At 33.0% G+C, this 18511-nt stretch overlaps 1 protein-coding gene across 1 annotated transcript; it reads right to left on the bottom strand.

Annotated features, from left to right (window-relative positions):
- Nucleotides 1–10472: 10472 nt before the first annotated feature.
- On the bottom strand, nt 10473–14563 carry LOC145631754 (putative inorganic phosphate transporter 1-4). The gene is made up of 3 exons (XM_081683923.1): nt 14385–14563; nt 11707–12493; nt 10473–11603 (listed from the first exon to the last, which is right to left on the bottom strand). Exons 2-3 carry the CDS (start codon nt 12481–12483, stop codon nt 10764–10766), a joined length of 1617 nt encoding a protein of 538 aa, XP_081540049.1. The 5' UTR covers nt 12484–12493; nt 14385–14563; the 3' UTR covers nt 10473–10763.
- Between the last annotated feature and the right edge of the window lie 3948 nt (nt 14564–18511).

Below are 18511 nucleotides of genomic sequence, written 5' to 3'. Positions count from 1 at the left end.
TTCAAAAATTTTAGAGGTTTCGGGGCCCATTGTCGAAAAGTCTTGAAATTTTAGGGGATACATCTCGGGGTCATATAATGCTGTTTGGAACCATAATATGATCATTATTTGTAGTCATAAATGTTCGTGGTAGCCTTGAGTTAATGAAATCGGTGCAAGTTTTAAACCGGTAAATTGCTCGTTTAAAGGCAAATTGGATGGTTCCACCCACCCAATGGGACTCCCGGACGGTATTAGGGACCATGGTAAACATTTCGGCAATTTTTATTTTCGGGCGAAAAAAAAAAGTTAAAATTTTCAAAATTGAAGGCTAATATCCACGATTTTTGAGAAATTTTGGAGGATTTGGGGTCCGATGTCGAAAAGTCTTAAAATTCTAGGGAATACATTTCAGGGTCATTTAATGCCGTTTGGAACCATATATGATCATTATTTGTTTTCATAAATGTTTGTGGTAGGCTTGAGTAAATGAAATTGGTGCAAGTTATAAACCGGTAAATAGGCCGTTTAAAGGCAAATTGGATGGTTCCACCCATCCAATTGGACTCCCGTAGGGTATTAGGGACCATTATAAAAATTTCGGCAATTATTATTTCCTGGCGAAAAAAAGTTTAAAAATTCCAAAATTAAAGGCTAATATTCACGCTTTTTGAGAAATTTTAGAGGTTTCGGGGCCCGATATCGAAAAGCCTTGAGATTCTAGACAATACATCATCTCGGAGTCATACAATGTCGGTTGGAACCATATATGATCAATATTTGTTGTCATAAATGTTCGTGGTAGGCTTAAGTTAATGAAATCGGTGCAAGTTGTAAATCGGTAAATTGGTCGTTTAAAGATAAGTTGGATGGTTCCTCCCACCGAAATGGGCTACCGGAGGGTATAAGGGACCATGGTAAACATTTCGGAAATTTTTATTTTCTTGCAAAAAAAAGTCAAAAATTTCCAAAATTGAAGGCTTAATGTCAACGCTTTTTAAGAAATTTTGGAGGTTTCAGGGCCCGATGTCGCAAAGTCTTTAGAATTGAGGGAATACATCTGGGGATCATATAATGCCGTTTGGAACCATATATGATCATTATATGTTGTCATAGATGTTAGTGGTAGACTTGAGTTAATGAAATCGATGCAAGTTGTAAACCGGTTAATTGGCCGTTTAAGGGCAAATTGGATGGTTCCACCCACCTAATTGGACTCCCGGTGGATATCAGGGACCATGATAAACATTTCGGCAATTTTTTTCCGAGCGAAAAAAAATAAAAAAATTCCAAAATTGAAGGCTAAGATCCATGCTTATTGAGAAATTTTGGAGGTTTCGAGGTCCGGTGTCGAAAAGACTTGAAATATTAGGGGATACATCTTTGGGTCATATAATGTCGTTTGGAACCATTTATGATCATTATATGTTGTCATAAATGTTTGTGTTAGGCTTGATTTAATGAAATCGGTGCAAGTTATAAACCGGTAAATTGGTCGTTTAAAGGCAAATTGGATGGATATACCCACCCAATTGGAATCCCAGAAGGTATTAGGGACCATGGTAAAAATTTCGGCAATTTTTATTTCCGATTGAAAAAAAAGTCAAAAAATTCCAAAATTGAAGGCTTATGTCCACGCATTTTGAGAAATTTTTGAGGTTTCAGAGCCTGGTGTCGAAAAGCTATTAGATTTTAGAGGATACATCTCGGGGTTATATAATACTTTTTTAAACCATAAATGATCATTATATGTTGTCATAAATGTTCGTGGTAGGCTTGAGTAAATGAAATCGGTACAAGTTGTAAAGCGGAAAATTCATCATTTAAAGGCAAATTGGATGGTTCCACTCACCTAATTGGATTCCTGGAGGGTAGTAGGGACCATGGTAAATATTTCGGCAATTTTTATTTACAAGCGAAAAAAAAGTAAAAAAAAAAAATTTAAGGCTAATTATCCACGCTTTTTGAGAAATTTTGGATGTTTCGGACCCGGTGTCGAAAAGACTTGGGATTTTAGGGAATATATCACGGGGTCATATAATGTCGTTTGGAACCATTTATGATCATTATTTGTCGTCATAAATGTTCGTGGTAGGCTTGAGTTAGTGAAATCGGTGCAAATTGTAAACCGGTAAATTGGCCGTTTAGAAGCAAATTGGTGGTTCCACCCACCCAATTGGACTACCAGACGGTATTAGGGACCATGGTATACATTTTGGCAATTTTTATTTTCGTGCGAAAAAAGTTAAAAAATTCCAAAATTGAAAGCTAATATATATCAACGTGTTTTGAGAAAATTTTTAGTTTTCAGAGCCCGGTGTCGAAAAGCTTTGAGATTTTAGGGGATACATATCGGGGTCATATAATTCTAATTTAAACCATAAATGATCATTATATGTTGTCATAAATGTTTGTGGTAGGCTTGAGTTAATTAAATCGGTACAAGTTGTAAACCGGTAGATTCGCCATTTAAAGGAAAATTGGATGGTTCCACCCACCTAAATGGACTCCCGGATTGTATTCGGGACCATGTTAAACATTTCGGCAATTTTTATTTACAGGCGAAAAAAAGTCATAAAATTCCAAAATTTAAGGCTAATTATCCACGCTTTTTGTGGAATTTTGGAGGTTTCGAGGCCCGGGATCGAAAATCCTTGAGATTTTAGGGGATACATCTCGGGGTCATATAATGCCGTTTGAAACCATATATGATCATTATATGTTGTTATAAATGTTCGTGGTAGGCTTGCGTTAATGAAATCGGTGTAAGTTGTAAACCGGTAAATTGGTCGTTTTAAGGCAAATTGGATGGTTCCACCCAGCCAATTGGACTCCCGAAGAGTCTTGGGGACCCTGGTAAAAATTTGGCAATTTTGATTTCCGATAAAAAAAAGTCAAAAAAAAATTCCAAAATTGAATACTAATACTCACGTTTTTTGAGAAATTTTGGAGGTTTCGGGGCTCGTTGTCGAAAAGCTTTAAGATTTTAGGGGATACATCTCGGGGTCATATAATGTCGTTTGGAACCATATATGATCATTATATGTTGTCATAAATGTTCGTGGTAGGCTTGAATTAATGTAATATGTGCTAGTTGTAAACCAGTAAAATGGCCGTTTAAAGGAGAATTGGTTGGTTCTACCCACCTATTTGGAATCCCGGGGGGTATTAGGAACCATGGTAAATATTTCGGCAATTTTTATTTCCGTGCGAAAAATTGTCAAAAAATTCCAAAATTGAAGGCTAATATCCACGTTTTTTGAGAAATTTTGGAGGTTTCGGGACCCCGTGTCGAAAAGGTTTAAGATTTTAAGGGATACATCTCGGAGTCATATAATGCCGTTTGGAACCATATATGATCATTATATGTTGTCATAAATGTTCGTGGCAGGCTTAAATAAATGAAATCGGTGCAAGTTGTAAAACGGTAAATTGGCCGTTTAAAGGCAAATTGGATGGTTCCACCTAGGGCTGTTCAATTTCGGATATCCGATCCGATCCGAAAATTTCGGATATCCGAATTTTCGGATCGGAGAAATTGCGATCCGAATCCGATCCGAAATTTTCGGATATCCGAATTTTCGGATCGGATATCCGGATTTTCAGATCGGATATACGGATCGGATAGTCGGGTTTTCGGATCGGGTAGTTAAAATTTTCGGACAAAATCTGATCCGTATCCGATCCGAAAATCCGAAATTTTTTTCGGATATCCGATCCGAAATATCCGAAACCTTAAAAACCGGATCGGATATCCAAAATTTCGGATCGGATCATCGGATTTTCGGATCGGATATTTCGGACCGGATATTTTTGAACACCCCTAGTTCAACCCAACCAATTGGACTCCCAAAGGGTATTAGGGACCGTGGTAAACATTTCGACAATTTTATATTCGGGCAAAAAAAAGTCAAAAAAATCAAAAATTGAAGGCTAATATATCTCGGGGAAAAGTCTTGAAATTCTGGGGGATATATCTCGGGGTCATATAATGTCTTTTGGAACTATATATGATCATTATTTGTTGTTATAAATGTTCGTTGTAGGCTTGAGTTAATTAATGAAATTAGTGCAAGTTGTAAACCGGTAAATTGGTCGTTTAAAGGCAAATTGGATGGTTCCACTCTCCCAATTGGACTCCCGCCGGGTATTAGGGACCATGGCAAACATTTCGGCAATTTTTATTTCCGGGCGAAAAAATGTAAAAATATTCCAAAATTAAAATCCACGCTTTTTGAGAAATTTGGAATGTTTCGAGGCCCGGTGTTGAAAAGTTTTGAGATTTAAGGGGATACATCTCGGGGTCATATAATGTCGTTTGGAACCATATATGATCATTATATGTTGTAATAAATGTTCGTAGTAGGCTTGAGTTAATTTAATCGGTGCAAGTTGTAAACCGAAAAATTGGCCGTTTAAAGGCAAAATAGGATGGTTCCACCCACCCAATTGGACTCCAGGAGAGTATTAGGGACCATGGTAAACATTTGGGCAATTTTTATTTCCTGGCGAAAAAGTCAAAAAATTCAAAAATTAAAGGCTTATATCCACGCTTTTTGAGAATTTTTGGAGTCATTCGGGCCTGGTGTGGAAAAGTCTTGAAATTCTAGGGAATAAATCTCGGGGTCATAAAATGTCGTTTGAAACCATATATGATCATTATATGTTGTTATAAATGTTCGTGGTAGGCTTGAGTTAATGAACAAAGGGAAAGGAGAAGAATGGAATGAAGTCATTAATTCGCAAGTTAGAATCAAGTCGGATCATTCTCGGATTTGAGTCAGGTTTGGTCAAGTCAATAATTTGCGGGTTATAATCAGGTCGGGTCATTTTCAAGTCGGGTCATTCTCGGGTTCAAGTCGGGTTCGGTTCAAGTCAATAATTTGCGGGTTATAATCAGGTTGGGTCATTTCCATTTCGGGTCATTCTCGGAGTCAAGTCAGGTTATGTTCAAGTCAATAATTTGCAGGTTACAATCAGGTCTGGTCATTTCCAAGTTAGGTCATATTCGGGTTCAACTAAATATAAATAGATAATTATCATTTTCATCAAAATAATTATTTCCTTTTACTATATTATATATATGGCAATATACTAGGGAACTATAGTTTATAATTTAGGTAGATAATTATCTCTTTTGACCATACAACAAATATATAATATATTTAACTCTTCAAATTGAGGATGACGCTCCTTTCTTTTGCTGGCCTGGACTGACTTGGTCTCTTTAGACAAAATGCTTTGATCAACAATAATAAGGTGGTCTAAATTGCTATTAAGGTGACTTGAAATCGGGTCAGGGACAATTTGGGTTGAATTTAGGTCGGGTCAATAACAAGTCGTGTTGATTTCGAGTCGGGTTAGTAACAGATCGGGTTGAATTTTTGGGTCGGATTAGTTATAGGTTTGGTAAAATTCGGGTCGGGTCAATAACAAGTCGGGTAAAATTTGGGTCAGGTCAATTACAAGTCAGGTTGATTTCGGGTCAGGTTTGTAACAGGTTGGGTTAAATTCGGGTCGGGTTAGGAACGGGTTGGGTTGAATTCAGGTCAGGTTAGTAACAAGTTGTGTTAAATTCAGGTTTTGACGGGTTAAAACGGGTTTGGGTCAATTTCGGTTTAAGTCGGGTTCGGTTCAGGTCAATAATTTACGGGTTACATTAGAGTCGAGTCATCTCTAGGTCAGTTCATGTTCGGATTCGGGTCTCACATACTCGGGTCTAGGGCTGGTTTTAAGTTGGGTCAGGTCGGGTTTGGGTCACCATTTTTTTGGGTTCAGATGGGTCGGTTTATAATCGGGTTTGAGTCGGTATTTTAGGTCGGATCAACTTTTGACAGCTCTACATATAACTTGTTATTTAGACAATGAGCAAATAAATACAAATTTAAGTACGAAGTAAATTAAGTTAAAATTAAAGTTAAACTCAAAGTATTGTGTAAACAGGAGGTAGTACCTTGGTACGTGTGAGATCGGAGATCAGATTCACTATGAGTCCAGTCTATGAGCTTCTACATAGGCCGTAGCCCATAGAAATTTAGTTGTAGCAAGTGCAAGCTAATGTGGCCCAAATTAATTTGTATATTGATAGATAGGCCATTTGACATGGTAGCACAGTATAGCCATCTCTTTTTTAAGTTAACATTCCTAATCACTCAAAACCGTAAACTAATAATATTTCAACATAAATACTCCGTGTCTCCGTACTTGATATATTATTCAGTTATTCTACATTTCTACGAGTATTATTTAAGAAAGATAAATTATTTAGTACTCCGTATTATAATATCTATGAAAAATAAATCACAATTACTACATCCGGTCCAAATTACTCGCAACTTTGAAATATTTTATATCTCACAAATAATACTCTAAAGTTGCGAGTAATTTGAACCGGATGTAGTATATCCCTAGTGTCAAATTTATTTTCAAATCATCATTTTTAATGAAAAAAATATATAAAATAAACTATAATAAACATGTACAGAATAATAGCATAAGTTGCGCACAATAATTTTTCCCATTTTAATTTTTTTTAAGGACAAACTTTAACATAAGACTCCATTCCTTTTTTTTTTTTTTTTTTTTTTCAGGGGGTTTGTAATATAGGAATATGTAGTGGACTAAAGGGGGTCATTAGTATTGTTCAAAAAAAAAAAAAAAAAAAAGAGGTCATTAGTAATAAATGAAAATTAACGTTAGAAAGAAAAAATAGATAAAGTGAGTAGAAGTGTAGAACTACATAAATTTAGAGAACTACAAAAAAAAAAAAAAAAAATAAAAAAAAAAAAAAAATTAAATAAATAGAGCGAAGTTATATTTGTGTTATTACCCTCGTTTGATGGTTATCTTGTGCACTTTAGTAGAGTACGATGTGTATTTTGATTCTAGTTAAAATTGTTTTTATTCTAAAATGTTATTTTATCGTAATAAAATGTTATACTTTATGAATTTATTGAATTGCGTTTAATAAATTCATGTGATAATAAAATGATTGGTTATTAAATAATAAAGATAAGGCCATAAGAGAGTACAAGAGTTTAGTGAAAGACTGAAATGACTGAGTGAATAATATAGAGAAGATAACGAGGGTGTGTGTTATAAGTCAAGGTGGCATGTATCAAGCCGAAAGGCCAAAGTAAATATGTAGGACGAGGCGTGGAGTAGAGTGCTTGTTTTGTTAGCATTTTTTTGTAATTTTTTATTAAAAATTTTATATTATTGTTTATATATCAGTACTAAGTAGGTTGGTCCAAAGTCAACGCTATTGTGCAAATTGAATCGCATGCATAAAAGTCCAACTTCGTGTGCCCCCTTGTTACCTAGCATTTACATTTTAGTTCTTAGCTTGTTATTTGATCATCTCTTTATGAACTTTAGGTAATTAAGCTGAATGTTGATTTAGGAAATTATCATTATCATTATATTATCAGTTTTTTTAAAAAGGTAAGATATAACGGGAGATTAGGATCATATTATCATTATCATTATCATTGTAACAAGCTGAGATGGGCTAAGCTTGAGCTTTGCATAGCTCGGTGTGGCGTGGCTTGGCTTGGCTTGGTACTCGATTATAAGAACTTTCATGTCATAAATTGTGAGTTCAACTTAGCTTAATGCTCACATAAGCAAATGCCAAATGGGAATCTATCCGAAGGTGAGAATAGGGTTTTTATTCCAATTTAACAACTGATTGACTATCTATTGATAAGTTATACAAGTAACATATAATATTTTCAACATAATTAATGGGATAATTTTGTTGATTTTCAATGAAAAGAAGTTTAAGTTTGAAATTAAGGTTTGAGCTTCAATATAATGATTTAAATTAGACCAAAAACTCTTGTCTAATTTACATCTATCATATCATTAATTAAGTTACGTTCTTGAAATATATATATGTAGACTAGCTTACAGACAACGATATTGAATTTGGCTATTTTTGTAGTGTTTGTTTCACATTTCCAAGAGATCGAGTTTTGCTGGTTTAATAATCAAAGAACTGAATTTGGCTATTTTCGCAGTGTTTGTTTCACATTTTCAAGAGATCGAGTTTTGCTGGTTTTATAATCAAAGAACTTAATTTCTTCACAAAGCAAGATATTTTTGCTTGAGTTTTCACTTTGTTTATGATCATGCTTGGACTAATTCTTGCTTGTACAAACATGCTCCTTGGAAACCATTATTGAGTGTCTCACCGTACCCTAAGGGTACACTACCTTAATGTATGATGATAGAATTTGCGGAATTATTGTGCTTGATAAGTTGTACATCATACTCTTGAAAGTCCATAAATTTTATATCCAAAGAATACATAGTTTAAAATAATGAACAAATACAAAAAGAGCACTCACGGCCAAAATTGCAAACAAGAAAAATAAAGCAAACATTTGAACACAAGTATTAAAAGTATGAGATAAGTTCTTTTTGAATTTTTTATGTGATCATTTATTTTGAATTATAAAATAGAGTTTGCATCATGCATATGTAGGATTTAATTTGAGTGCATACTCCATAAAAGCTAGTAAAGATATCATCTTAGGCAAGTTGAATAAAATATGAACAAGAATATGAGCACAAATCAGAAGCTAGTGGATGTCATATTCTGTTGGTAACTTGATTTAAGGTTCTGTTCTGTGTTCACATTTACTTAATTTCAGTTCAGTTTAGTTCCAATTAGTTCAGTTCAGTTCAACTCCAATCAGTTTAGTTCAGCTCTTAATTTTTCCCTCTCATTAAAAATTAATTTCAGCTCAGTTCAGTTCAGCTCCAATCAGTGCAGTTCAGCTATAATCAGTTTAGTTCAATTCAATTCAGTTCAATAAATGTGAACAGGCCCTTACCAAATAACATTTTTATCGAAAAATCAACGTTTTACAAGTCAATGTAGTGGTCGCCGAAAAAAGTTGTGAAGGATTTAAAGGTTCAGAGTTGCAAACTTGCAATCCACAAGGTATGTCATGTGTGACTATCCATTTTTATTGTCATGGTTACTTATCTTTTCGAGTTTTCAATTCCTTACTCTTTTTCGTCACATTTTATGTCACCATAAGATTTATTTCAAAATTAAAATTATTTTTTTGGCCAATGATTGATGAGAGAGTTATAAGCGGTTACATTTTAAAAAAAAAAAAAAAACTTATTAATGATACAGTTATAGACGGAATACATAAAAATAAAAAAGAAATGTAGCATAAATTAGGAATTTAGGAGCATTCACAATGGTTGCATAAAAGGACCTGCTTGCAATTTCTGAATAATTAGAGGTATATGATAGTCATTGTAAGGCCAAACTACATTGTAAGGTAAAACTACATAACTCTATAGAGCTATGTAATTTCACTCATCCCAATGCACATATATTAATTTGTTTAATACTTCGAAATTTTTATGTATTTGTTTTTTCTTTAATGGTTTATTTATTACAAAATGATGCAGTTTGCCATTGTAACGGTTGTAGCTTAAATAATGTAATTTGGGGAATAATTTTGCGGCAATCCAAAGCTAAATGTACATATAGTTAGGCATTGTGGATATTTTAAAGCTATTGAAATTAATGTTGTTTCATTAAATTAGAGGTATTTATATGGATAATAAAAGTTAATCCTGAATGAAGTAAGAAGCAAATATAGTTGTGTAAACTCCAAAGTCTAACCTCCATACGTACCTAGATACAAGATGAACAAGGACACAAGGTACAAGGGTTAAAGAAAACGTAAAGGATGCAAGCCTTGGGCAAAAACAGACTCAAAACACACATAACTTAGGACCTGTTCTCATTGACTGAACTGAGCTGAAATGAATTGAATATTTTATAAGAGAAGGAAATTAGGAGCTGAAGTGAACCGAATTTCAACGTAAGAGAACAGACCCTTAGTCACAATTTCTTTTCATTTTGCATCAAAGTTTCCCTAATACAAGAACCAATAGTCCAATATGACACCCATTAATGGCCTGGACCAACTTTCAAAACTCTTTAAGGTAGGAAAAGTCAACAATTCTTCACTAGTTCTAACCTATCTTAAACAGACATAAAGACACTAAAAATAAATCAACAATGGTAGTCATATTCTTAAGGTCCCAAATTAGTTGATTCTTTGAAATTTCAGTTCTGCAAGTCAAGGTCGTCGCATAACTCCTCAATTATTCGGAAGCTGCAGAATTGCAATCAATTCAATAGAGTATGTATATATGTAATTATATGTATGGACTTATACTGTTAGATGTTACCCCCTTTCAATTCTCTTACATTATCTTCCCCCTTTAATTTTCAAGATAGAGACTATGTGCGACGTCTTCTAGATTACCATTAAGATGGTTACGAGTATGATACATTGATATGGACACACGCACACAAGTACACAACACAATTAAATACCATGATCACAAAAGTTAAAAGACGTGGTACATAGTTATGTTAGCTAGCCATATCCTGAAAGTTATTAGAAGCTTTAGCAATTAGCCCAAACAAATTCAGAAAACTGAACTGCACAATATAATAGAATTAGCATTACATTGATTAAATTACTCAAGGAGTAATCTAAAATCTCTTCAATTAATTGCAAAATACAAAATTTTTAAACTTAGCAACTCGCGGTAGCCAATTGCTAGCAGCAGCAGCAACAACACATAAAAGTGCTTATTTTTGATGCAAATGCACCTTAGTGTGCACTGTGCAGCCATTTTCCTAGCCTTAGAACCTCAAAAAGGAAGAAATACATGTATTATACCAAGTATTTTAAACCAAAAAAAAAAATTATATTAAAAAAAAAAAGGAAAAAAAAATCTTAAACAGGAACGGTTCTGTTATCAATGCTAGCAGACTGATACTCATCTTCAGATTGATCTTCATTTTCACCAGACATTTCTTCTAATGATTTTCCATTAGCTTCAGGAACAAGGAATGTAAAGAAGAACCCTAGTGCACAAATTCCACCCAATATCATCAGTGAGTTCTTAACTCCAATGCCTGGTGGATACCCTGCATCAGTCTTGGTTTTATCCGGGGACTGAGCTAAGTATAAGAACCCGAATGCTCCTATGATGGCCCCGGCTTTCCCTGCTGCAGCCGAAATCCCATGGCATGTAGACCTTAACCGTGCAGGGAAGATCTCGGCTGGCACAACAAAAGTGGTGGCATTAGGCCCAAAGTTGGCGAAAAAGAAAGTGAAGGCATACATGACCACAAACCCAATGTGGTTCCCGGGTTTAGTCCAGTGATCGTAAGGGATGGCTAGTCCAAACATAAAGCCGGTCATGAAGAGGAATCCCATCAATTGAATGAAGAAACGGCCTAGGATATCGATGAAGGCCACTGTGAACCAGTAGCCTGGGACAGTTCCACACAAGGATACTAATGTTTGGGCTCTAGCCACCATGTAGACCTCTTGTAGAGCACTCATTGTTTGCGCTTTTGGTAGCCAGCCAACCGCGGTGAAGATGTCCTTTTGGAATAGGTTGTTGCTGTAAAACGCGATGTCTAGTAAGAACCAGCAGGAGGCTGTTCCAAGCAAGTGAAGACCGTGTCGTTTCATGAATTGCTTGCTGAATAAACCAAATTGTCTCTTATTCTTTTCCACTAGTTCAGCTGCCTTTTCCTGATCTTCTTGAATCTCCACTTGTAACACCTTTGAACAAAAACAAAACCAAGACAAAAAGTGTTAGACTTGTTCATATTATATACTAGTACTTATTATAATAGAAGAATGAATAAGCTAAGTGTTGTACTACCTTAGACATGTCAGAGGCGGCCTGTTTAGCATTGTTGGCAACAAGAGCGGTGTAACGAGCAGTTTCAGGCATCTTCATACGCCAGTAGTAAGTCATAACAGCAGGAATAGCACCGAACATGAGGATGATCCTCCACACATAATCAGCTTGTGGGACTAATGAGGCGGTTGGATCAGTAGCGTAGGAGGGTGCAGGGAACGCTGCCTTAAAGGCAGCCGAGACAATAAGAGCAAAAATTCCACCAGTCAAGTTTCCAAACCCTTGCATAGCAAAAACAGCAGCAATAAAAGCTCCACGAGTCTTCTTATTCGAGTACTCGGACATGATAGTGGCTGAAAGAGGGTAGTCCCCTCCAATCCCAAACCCGAGCCAAAACCGAAAGAAGCAAAGGGTTGCCATGACTCCCTTAGGCTCACTTCCAAAGGAAAGTCCTGAAGCTAATGAACATAAAACCATCATCATAAGTGTCATACCATAGACCTTTTTCCTTCCCATTTTGTCTCCGAGCCACCCGAAGAAGAGCTGTCCTGAGAGTGTCCCACAGAAGGCAACACCATTGACAGCAGCCGAGACATTGGGAGGCAAAGAGCCTGGCTTAGTTGCACCAGGCTCGGTGTAGTATATACGACCGAGAAGTTTTGTGACTAATGAAATGCTAAAGAGATCATATGCATCAGTGAAAAACCCCATTCCAGCAATCACAATTGCAGTGAAGTGATACCATTGTGTCTTTGCAACATCTAGTGCATTCAGCACTTTTAGCTGATCTTGTGCCATTTTTTTAAACCTGAAACAGAGGAAAAAACAGGGGAGACCCTTATCAATACTATGTACAATTTAGATATAGATTATGATTCCGTGCATAGGGGTATTTTCGTCATTTCATATGGGCTCCAGGGCCATTATTCTAATGTTACCCATAATTCTACATCTAACATTAACAGTTAATCTGAATAAACAACAACCAAGTACTATGATGCAACATGTTGCTTTGAATTTTCTATTATTGTTGATTAAAGAGAGGCAAAATTAATCAATGCTAAATTATTCAAACAAGTCCACTTCTAGAAAGATATTCAAACAAGTTGAAACCTAGGGTCATGAAGTTGAAAATTCAAAGATGGTGACCTTTTTTTGTTGTTAATGAATGAGTAGTGACAATATCATGTGAACTGCTTTTTTGTATACTTCATGCAATATGTACATCCTCGGTTACTATTTAATAGTCACAATACTTACAAATATATGTCCGGATTAATTTGTCACATTTTAACATAATAGTGGTAAGTGGTTACTCTTTTCAAATTGCCACGACTAATGTCATGTGGTGACGGTAACAATACAAATGGACTAGTATTCAAACAATTATGTAGTGTCTTTATTTTAATTTGTCATATCCGTATAGAGATAATATGACAGGATTAACATCTTATTTCAAGCAAAGATAACATATTGTATTATCAAATTATAGAAAATTATCAATTTTATGCTCTGCATTTGTTTAGCAAAGAGTAGCAGGGTGCTTTAATGATATGGTCAGAAACAAGCCACTAGTGAAACATTATTCTCATATAGTATGAATTTTTTTCAGTAAAGAGCAAGTTCATCATAAATTATTTCAACTGTCACAAAATTTTCAAAACTCTTACAAAATTACTTTATTCACTCGAACTTTCCTAATTAGTTTTCCACTCCGTATAATGTATAAGACGCTCCAAACACAATGATGCAAATGAAATTCGATCTCATCACCACAAATAGCACACCTCCTAATTTCTGATACAATCATACAATTATATTTTTATATGTAAATACAAGTACATGATAAAATGTAACTTTACAAATTAAAATTAATATTTTATAAATAATAAAAATACAGAGGTAAAGACAAAATAAAAAAGAGAATCTTGGAAAAAAGGTAATCATACCCCACTTACTGACTTCCACAAATAATGGAATGGAAGTCCGAGGAAACCTCACAAAATTAATTTAACGCTTTCTAATCCCATGCAATTAATCACTCACTTTTTTTTTTTTTTTTTTTTTTTTAAACCAAATAATCACTCACTTTAAAACAACCGGATTTTGTTTTTATCTTTTTCTTATTTTATTTCCTCAAAAAAGAAATTTATTTGAAATTTGCTAAACCACTTAAAACAATAGAATCAACAAAATTAAAATAGGGTTTTTACGTCATTAATCTGGGGTTCTGAGCACCCAATAATTATCCGATAATTCTTTTTTAGCGTTAGGTTAACTACTTCGAATAAATTTCACACATTCCCAAAAAAAAAAATTTAAAAAGAAAATTCAAGATTATATGATTATATAACAGAAAACATTCAACGAAGCATGTGATGAATGACGCAAATCCTAATAACCAACCGTAATACAATGAATTTCCAACGATACTTTGGAGTTTGGACTAATTTGAAGACTGAATCCACAATTATAAATCCAAAATTCAAAATAATATCACATATAATAAAAAATAACCAAATTGCATTTTTAAAAACATAAACATAAATCTTGATTCATGATTAATGAATATATAACATATTTGTTGACAAGAATGACGACTACCCGATAATCGGAAATAATATCATATTGGTTAATGCACCCGACTCAATACTACAATACGATTAAGGCTTCGATATTGTTGTTGTATAAGAACGTACCTTTAGACAATCGTTACAAGTTTACAACCCGAAACTTGTTAAACCTCCACTACTAGAGAAATTCAGCAAATAATATTTCTAAAAAAGAAATAAGAAATTCCCTTTTTTTTTTTTTCTAATTTTATGAAATTGAGGAGAATGTAGGAGAGAGAAAGAAGAAGGAAAGAGTGAGGAAGAGAAGAGAACAGAACAGAGGTGCCGTATTTAACTGCAAACCTAAAGGAAGAGATGAAAATGAACTGTGTGTTTGGGCCCTATTTTTGTGGGTCCCTTTATTTTTATTTATTTATTTTTTATAATCTTTGACTTCATACAGCTGATTAATTAGCTAATTACTGCTGTAAATAATTCCTAATTTTGAAAAAAATTTAATGAAAAGAGTAGTTTGGTTGAAAGGGAGAAGGTATCTTTTACTAGATAAAAGTATATTCTTAATATTGTTCTTTTTATTTTTTGTTTCTATCTTGATTTGCTATCTTTTTTATGTTAAATGTATCTTTTTTCTTGTTTCCACCTCATTTTCTTTTCATATTATGTGTAGTCAACGCCTGCTTCAATGATTTTATTTATTTATTTTATCTGGTGTATTATTGGAATAATGATAATAGAGGTGATAATTAGCGAATTTGATGCTTGTAGTTTTAAACATGTTAAGCGTTCTTGTAATATAGTTGCACACCTTGTAGCTCGATGGGAAAGCGATTGACAATTCTGAAACTTGTACGTCTGGGCTTGTTCCCCCAAAGTCTCACTACTTTGGCGGATTTAGACCTTATTTATTTAAATAAAAGTATCGTTACCGTAGACATCTTGATTTTTTACTGGTATGAGTTTTTATCCCTCAATATTAAAGAGGTGGTAATCAATGGAATAAGTGTTTTTTTTTTATCATATAATACTCCGTATTAAATATGGGTTTATGAGTATTTTTAATATTATGATAAGTATTTTTTTCTGAGGTATATACTGTATATATTTTGTTAAGAAGCCTGAGATAATTAGCAATGTGAATTTGAGATTAATTGATTTTTTGAATTATTATGTCAATTTTTCAGGCCACGTAATTTTGAGTTAAATTTTACAAATCAAGGTGTATATTTCAGGTTGGTTTGACTAGTTTGATAGCATTTTTGAGTTTTTTAGGTTACTTTGATTTATTTTGTATTAAAAAATGTTGGCTAATAATTGTTTAACTGGGATGTTGTGAGAGATCCCAACATGATAACACCTTAAATATTTAATTAATATAGATCTATCTATTGTTAATGCTTTGATTAGCGCATCTCGACCTTTATTATGGGGTCAAACCACTAAAACCTAACTATGTTAATTAATGTATTATTATTGTTTTAGAAGGAAGAACTAACAAGTAAAAGTTGTTGTGTTCTTATGTAAGCATCATAAGAATTATTATTGGTGACTCTTACATTAGAATTAATCCACTTTTTTCACCTTTCTAATTTCACAAAAGTATTATACTTTCTAGTACGAGTTAAGTTCATCAATCATCAACATGACGGCCAAATTAGCTCTTTTTAGTGATTCTATTTTAATTTGGCATGACCTAATCTTATTGGAAAAAATGATACGAGTATAGTAGTTTGATAATAAATAAATAAATTTACTCCATATATTACGGATTTACAAAGTAGATATATACGTAATACTTGCATTATTGTTGCAATTCATCAATTTTGAGTTTTTTTGTAGTCAAATTATGGCTATCAAGTGAATCTCCACCCATGATCAGAGGGGGACCTTCCACTGGAGCTATTCGGGGCCTGGCCCCCCATAAATTATTGTAATAAATGAGTTGATTAACTAAAATAACCAATCTTTACTTATAAAATATTGGGACATAGTGATTAGTTTTAAGCAAGAGGTTAAATTTATAAATTCCGGCCCCTCTAATATATTCGGCCAAGATCCGCCACTGCCCATGATAATTATGCCTTCCTCAACCACCGGCGGTCCACAACAAACCCTAATTCCTCCCCATTCTTTACCCTTGAAATCTCCATAGATGACCATCGTAAACCATTGTAACATACTAACATTACCAAGCCAATCAATTCTTAGCATTTGAGTCACAATAAAAAAAATGTCATTGGAGACAATATATACGTATAATGAAATCATCTTAACACGATTAATTTGGAAAGACGAAATCAATTATTAGATTAACAACATAACAGCATGAATCAGATCATTGTATTTGGAACAAGAACTTGTAAACATGACAAGCGGAAACAATGGTCAAAAACTTATTATATACTTCTGTATAAAATAATAGAGGGAATTCATGCACTGTTGTCTTATTTTTGGCATGCTCTATCTTTTATTAACTATGTAGTATATTGTTTCTCAAAAAAAACTATGTAGTATATTAATTGAAGAGTATGAAGACGGAGACATGTATTGAAGCACTGTCCTTAATATAATTTAAGCATGATTTATATTATTCTTAATCATATTATTCTAATTCATAGGCATGTATACAAGCTATTATATATTTGGTTAATGAATGTATGTACTCAAGTTTTAAAAAAAAATCATGTAATCTAATGATTTCATTTTATAATTTTCCAATACATTTCAGTGATTTCTAATCTACATTATTTAGGATGCACACGAATGTTTTTTTTTTTTTTTTTTTTTTTTTTTTTTTTTTTATTATTATTTTTTTTTTTTTTTTGAAGACGATGCACAAGAATGTAGAATTTAAATTTCATTAAAAAAAAAAAAAAAAAAAAAACTCTCTTTCTCTTTAAAAGTTCTATCTATATAGACTCGTAAAAAGAATTATAGACCATCTTGTCCATCTATACGTAAAGGGAATCAATTTTTATTTTCAATTTGTCTTGATATGTTTGAAGAACTTGGTCAATACGTCAATGATAACTTGCATGATACCACTTCCTTAAAAAATCTTTTAGAACCCATCCTCCACATGTGAACTAAATACAAATAATGCCCAATTTTATAGTGTCATCAACTCAAACAAGATAGAAAATTTAACAAAAAAAAAATCTTAAATATATAAAAAATAACATTGTAAAATAATTATAAAGTACTTTGTACAATGGAGTATATTAATTTCAAAGTTTTGTGTTTTGTCGTATGATGGACAAGTGTTCCAATGGCAATATTTGTTGACTGCAAATATGGCGCCACTTCTTTTTTAAATACATGGCGTGCATGGACGCATATAGATTACTCATAAGCTAAGTCATAAGCTTAAATTAAAATGTGAATATATCCCTATTTTTTAAGGTAAGGAAAATGATTGTAAAAACTAATAAATACACTTTGTACTTAGTAATTTTACTATACATTGTTCATTTAATTTATTAATTTGAATCATCTAATCAGCTTGAGATAATTAGCTTACTAGGCCATTGGAGTTGCTCTCCATATTTATGTAACATACCAACCTAATTTGCTAATTAGGTTACCATTAGAGTTGCTCTCTATATAAACATATTAGTTTTAGTATATCTAGGGTATGTAACTATTTCTTATATCAAAGTAATCTAATCTAATATATATAAATAAAGTAGGAATTTTTGGAGAGCATTGGGTGCGCTACATAAGAAAAGGTATATTTTCGACCAATTAAAAATTAGATTTCTATTTTATTTTAGAATTAAAAAAATCACTCGCCACCTAAACAAAAATGACGAATAAAATTTTAAATTTTTGCAAATGTATATGAAAATTCGTGCATCGCACGCCACATAAGCAAAAGTAATATTTCGACCAATGAAAAATTAGATTTATATAATAATTTAGAATTTAAATTTTCAGTCGCCATTTAAGAAAAAATTAACAAATAGAAATTAAAAAATATATTTTGATTTAATGATTTTATCTAACTATTTGATGAATGAGATAATAATTATTTCAATTTATAAATTCAAGTTCTATATACGTAAAATTTGAATAAAAATAAAACTTATAATGCAAGAAAAAAATTAAGAGATCACCAAAAAAATATTTATATACAAAATGTATATAAAAATTCGTGCATCGCACATCACATAAGCAAAAGTAATATTTCGACCAATGAAAAATTAGATTTATATATTAATTTAGAATTTTAATTTTCAGACGCTATTTAAGAAAAA

The sequence above is a fragment of the Chenopodium album genome, chromosome 5 (assembly GCF_948465745.1).
Source record: "Chenopodium album chromosome 5, dcCheAlbu1.1, whole genome shotgun sequence".
Classification (NCBI taxonomy): Eukaryota; Viridiplantae; Streptophyta; class Magnoliopsida; order Caryophyllales; family Amaranthaceae; genus Chenopodium; species Chenopodium album.
Note: the sequence above shows the minus strand (reverse complement) of the source record. Positions and strands in the feature narration are given on the sequence as shown.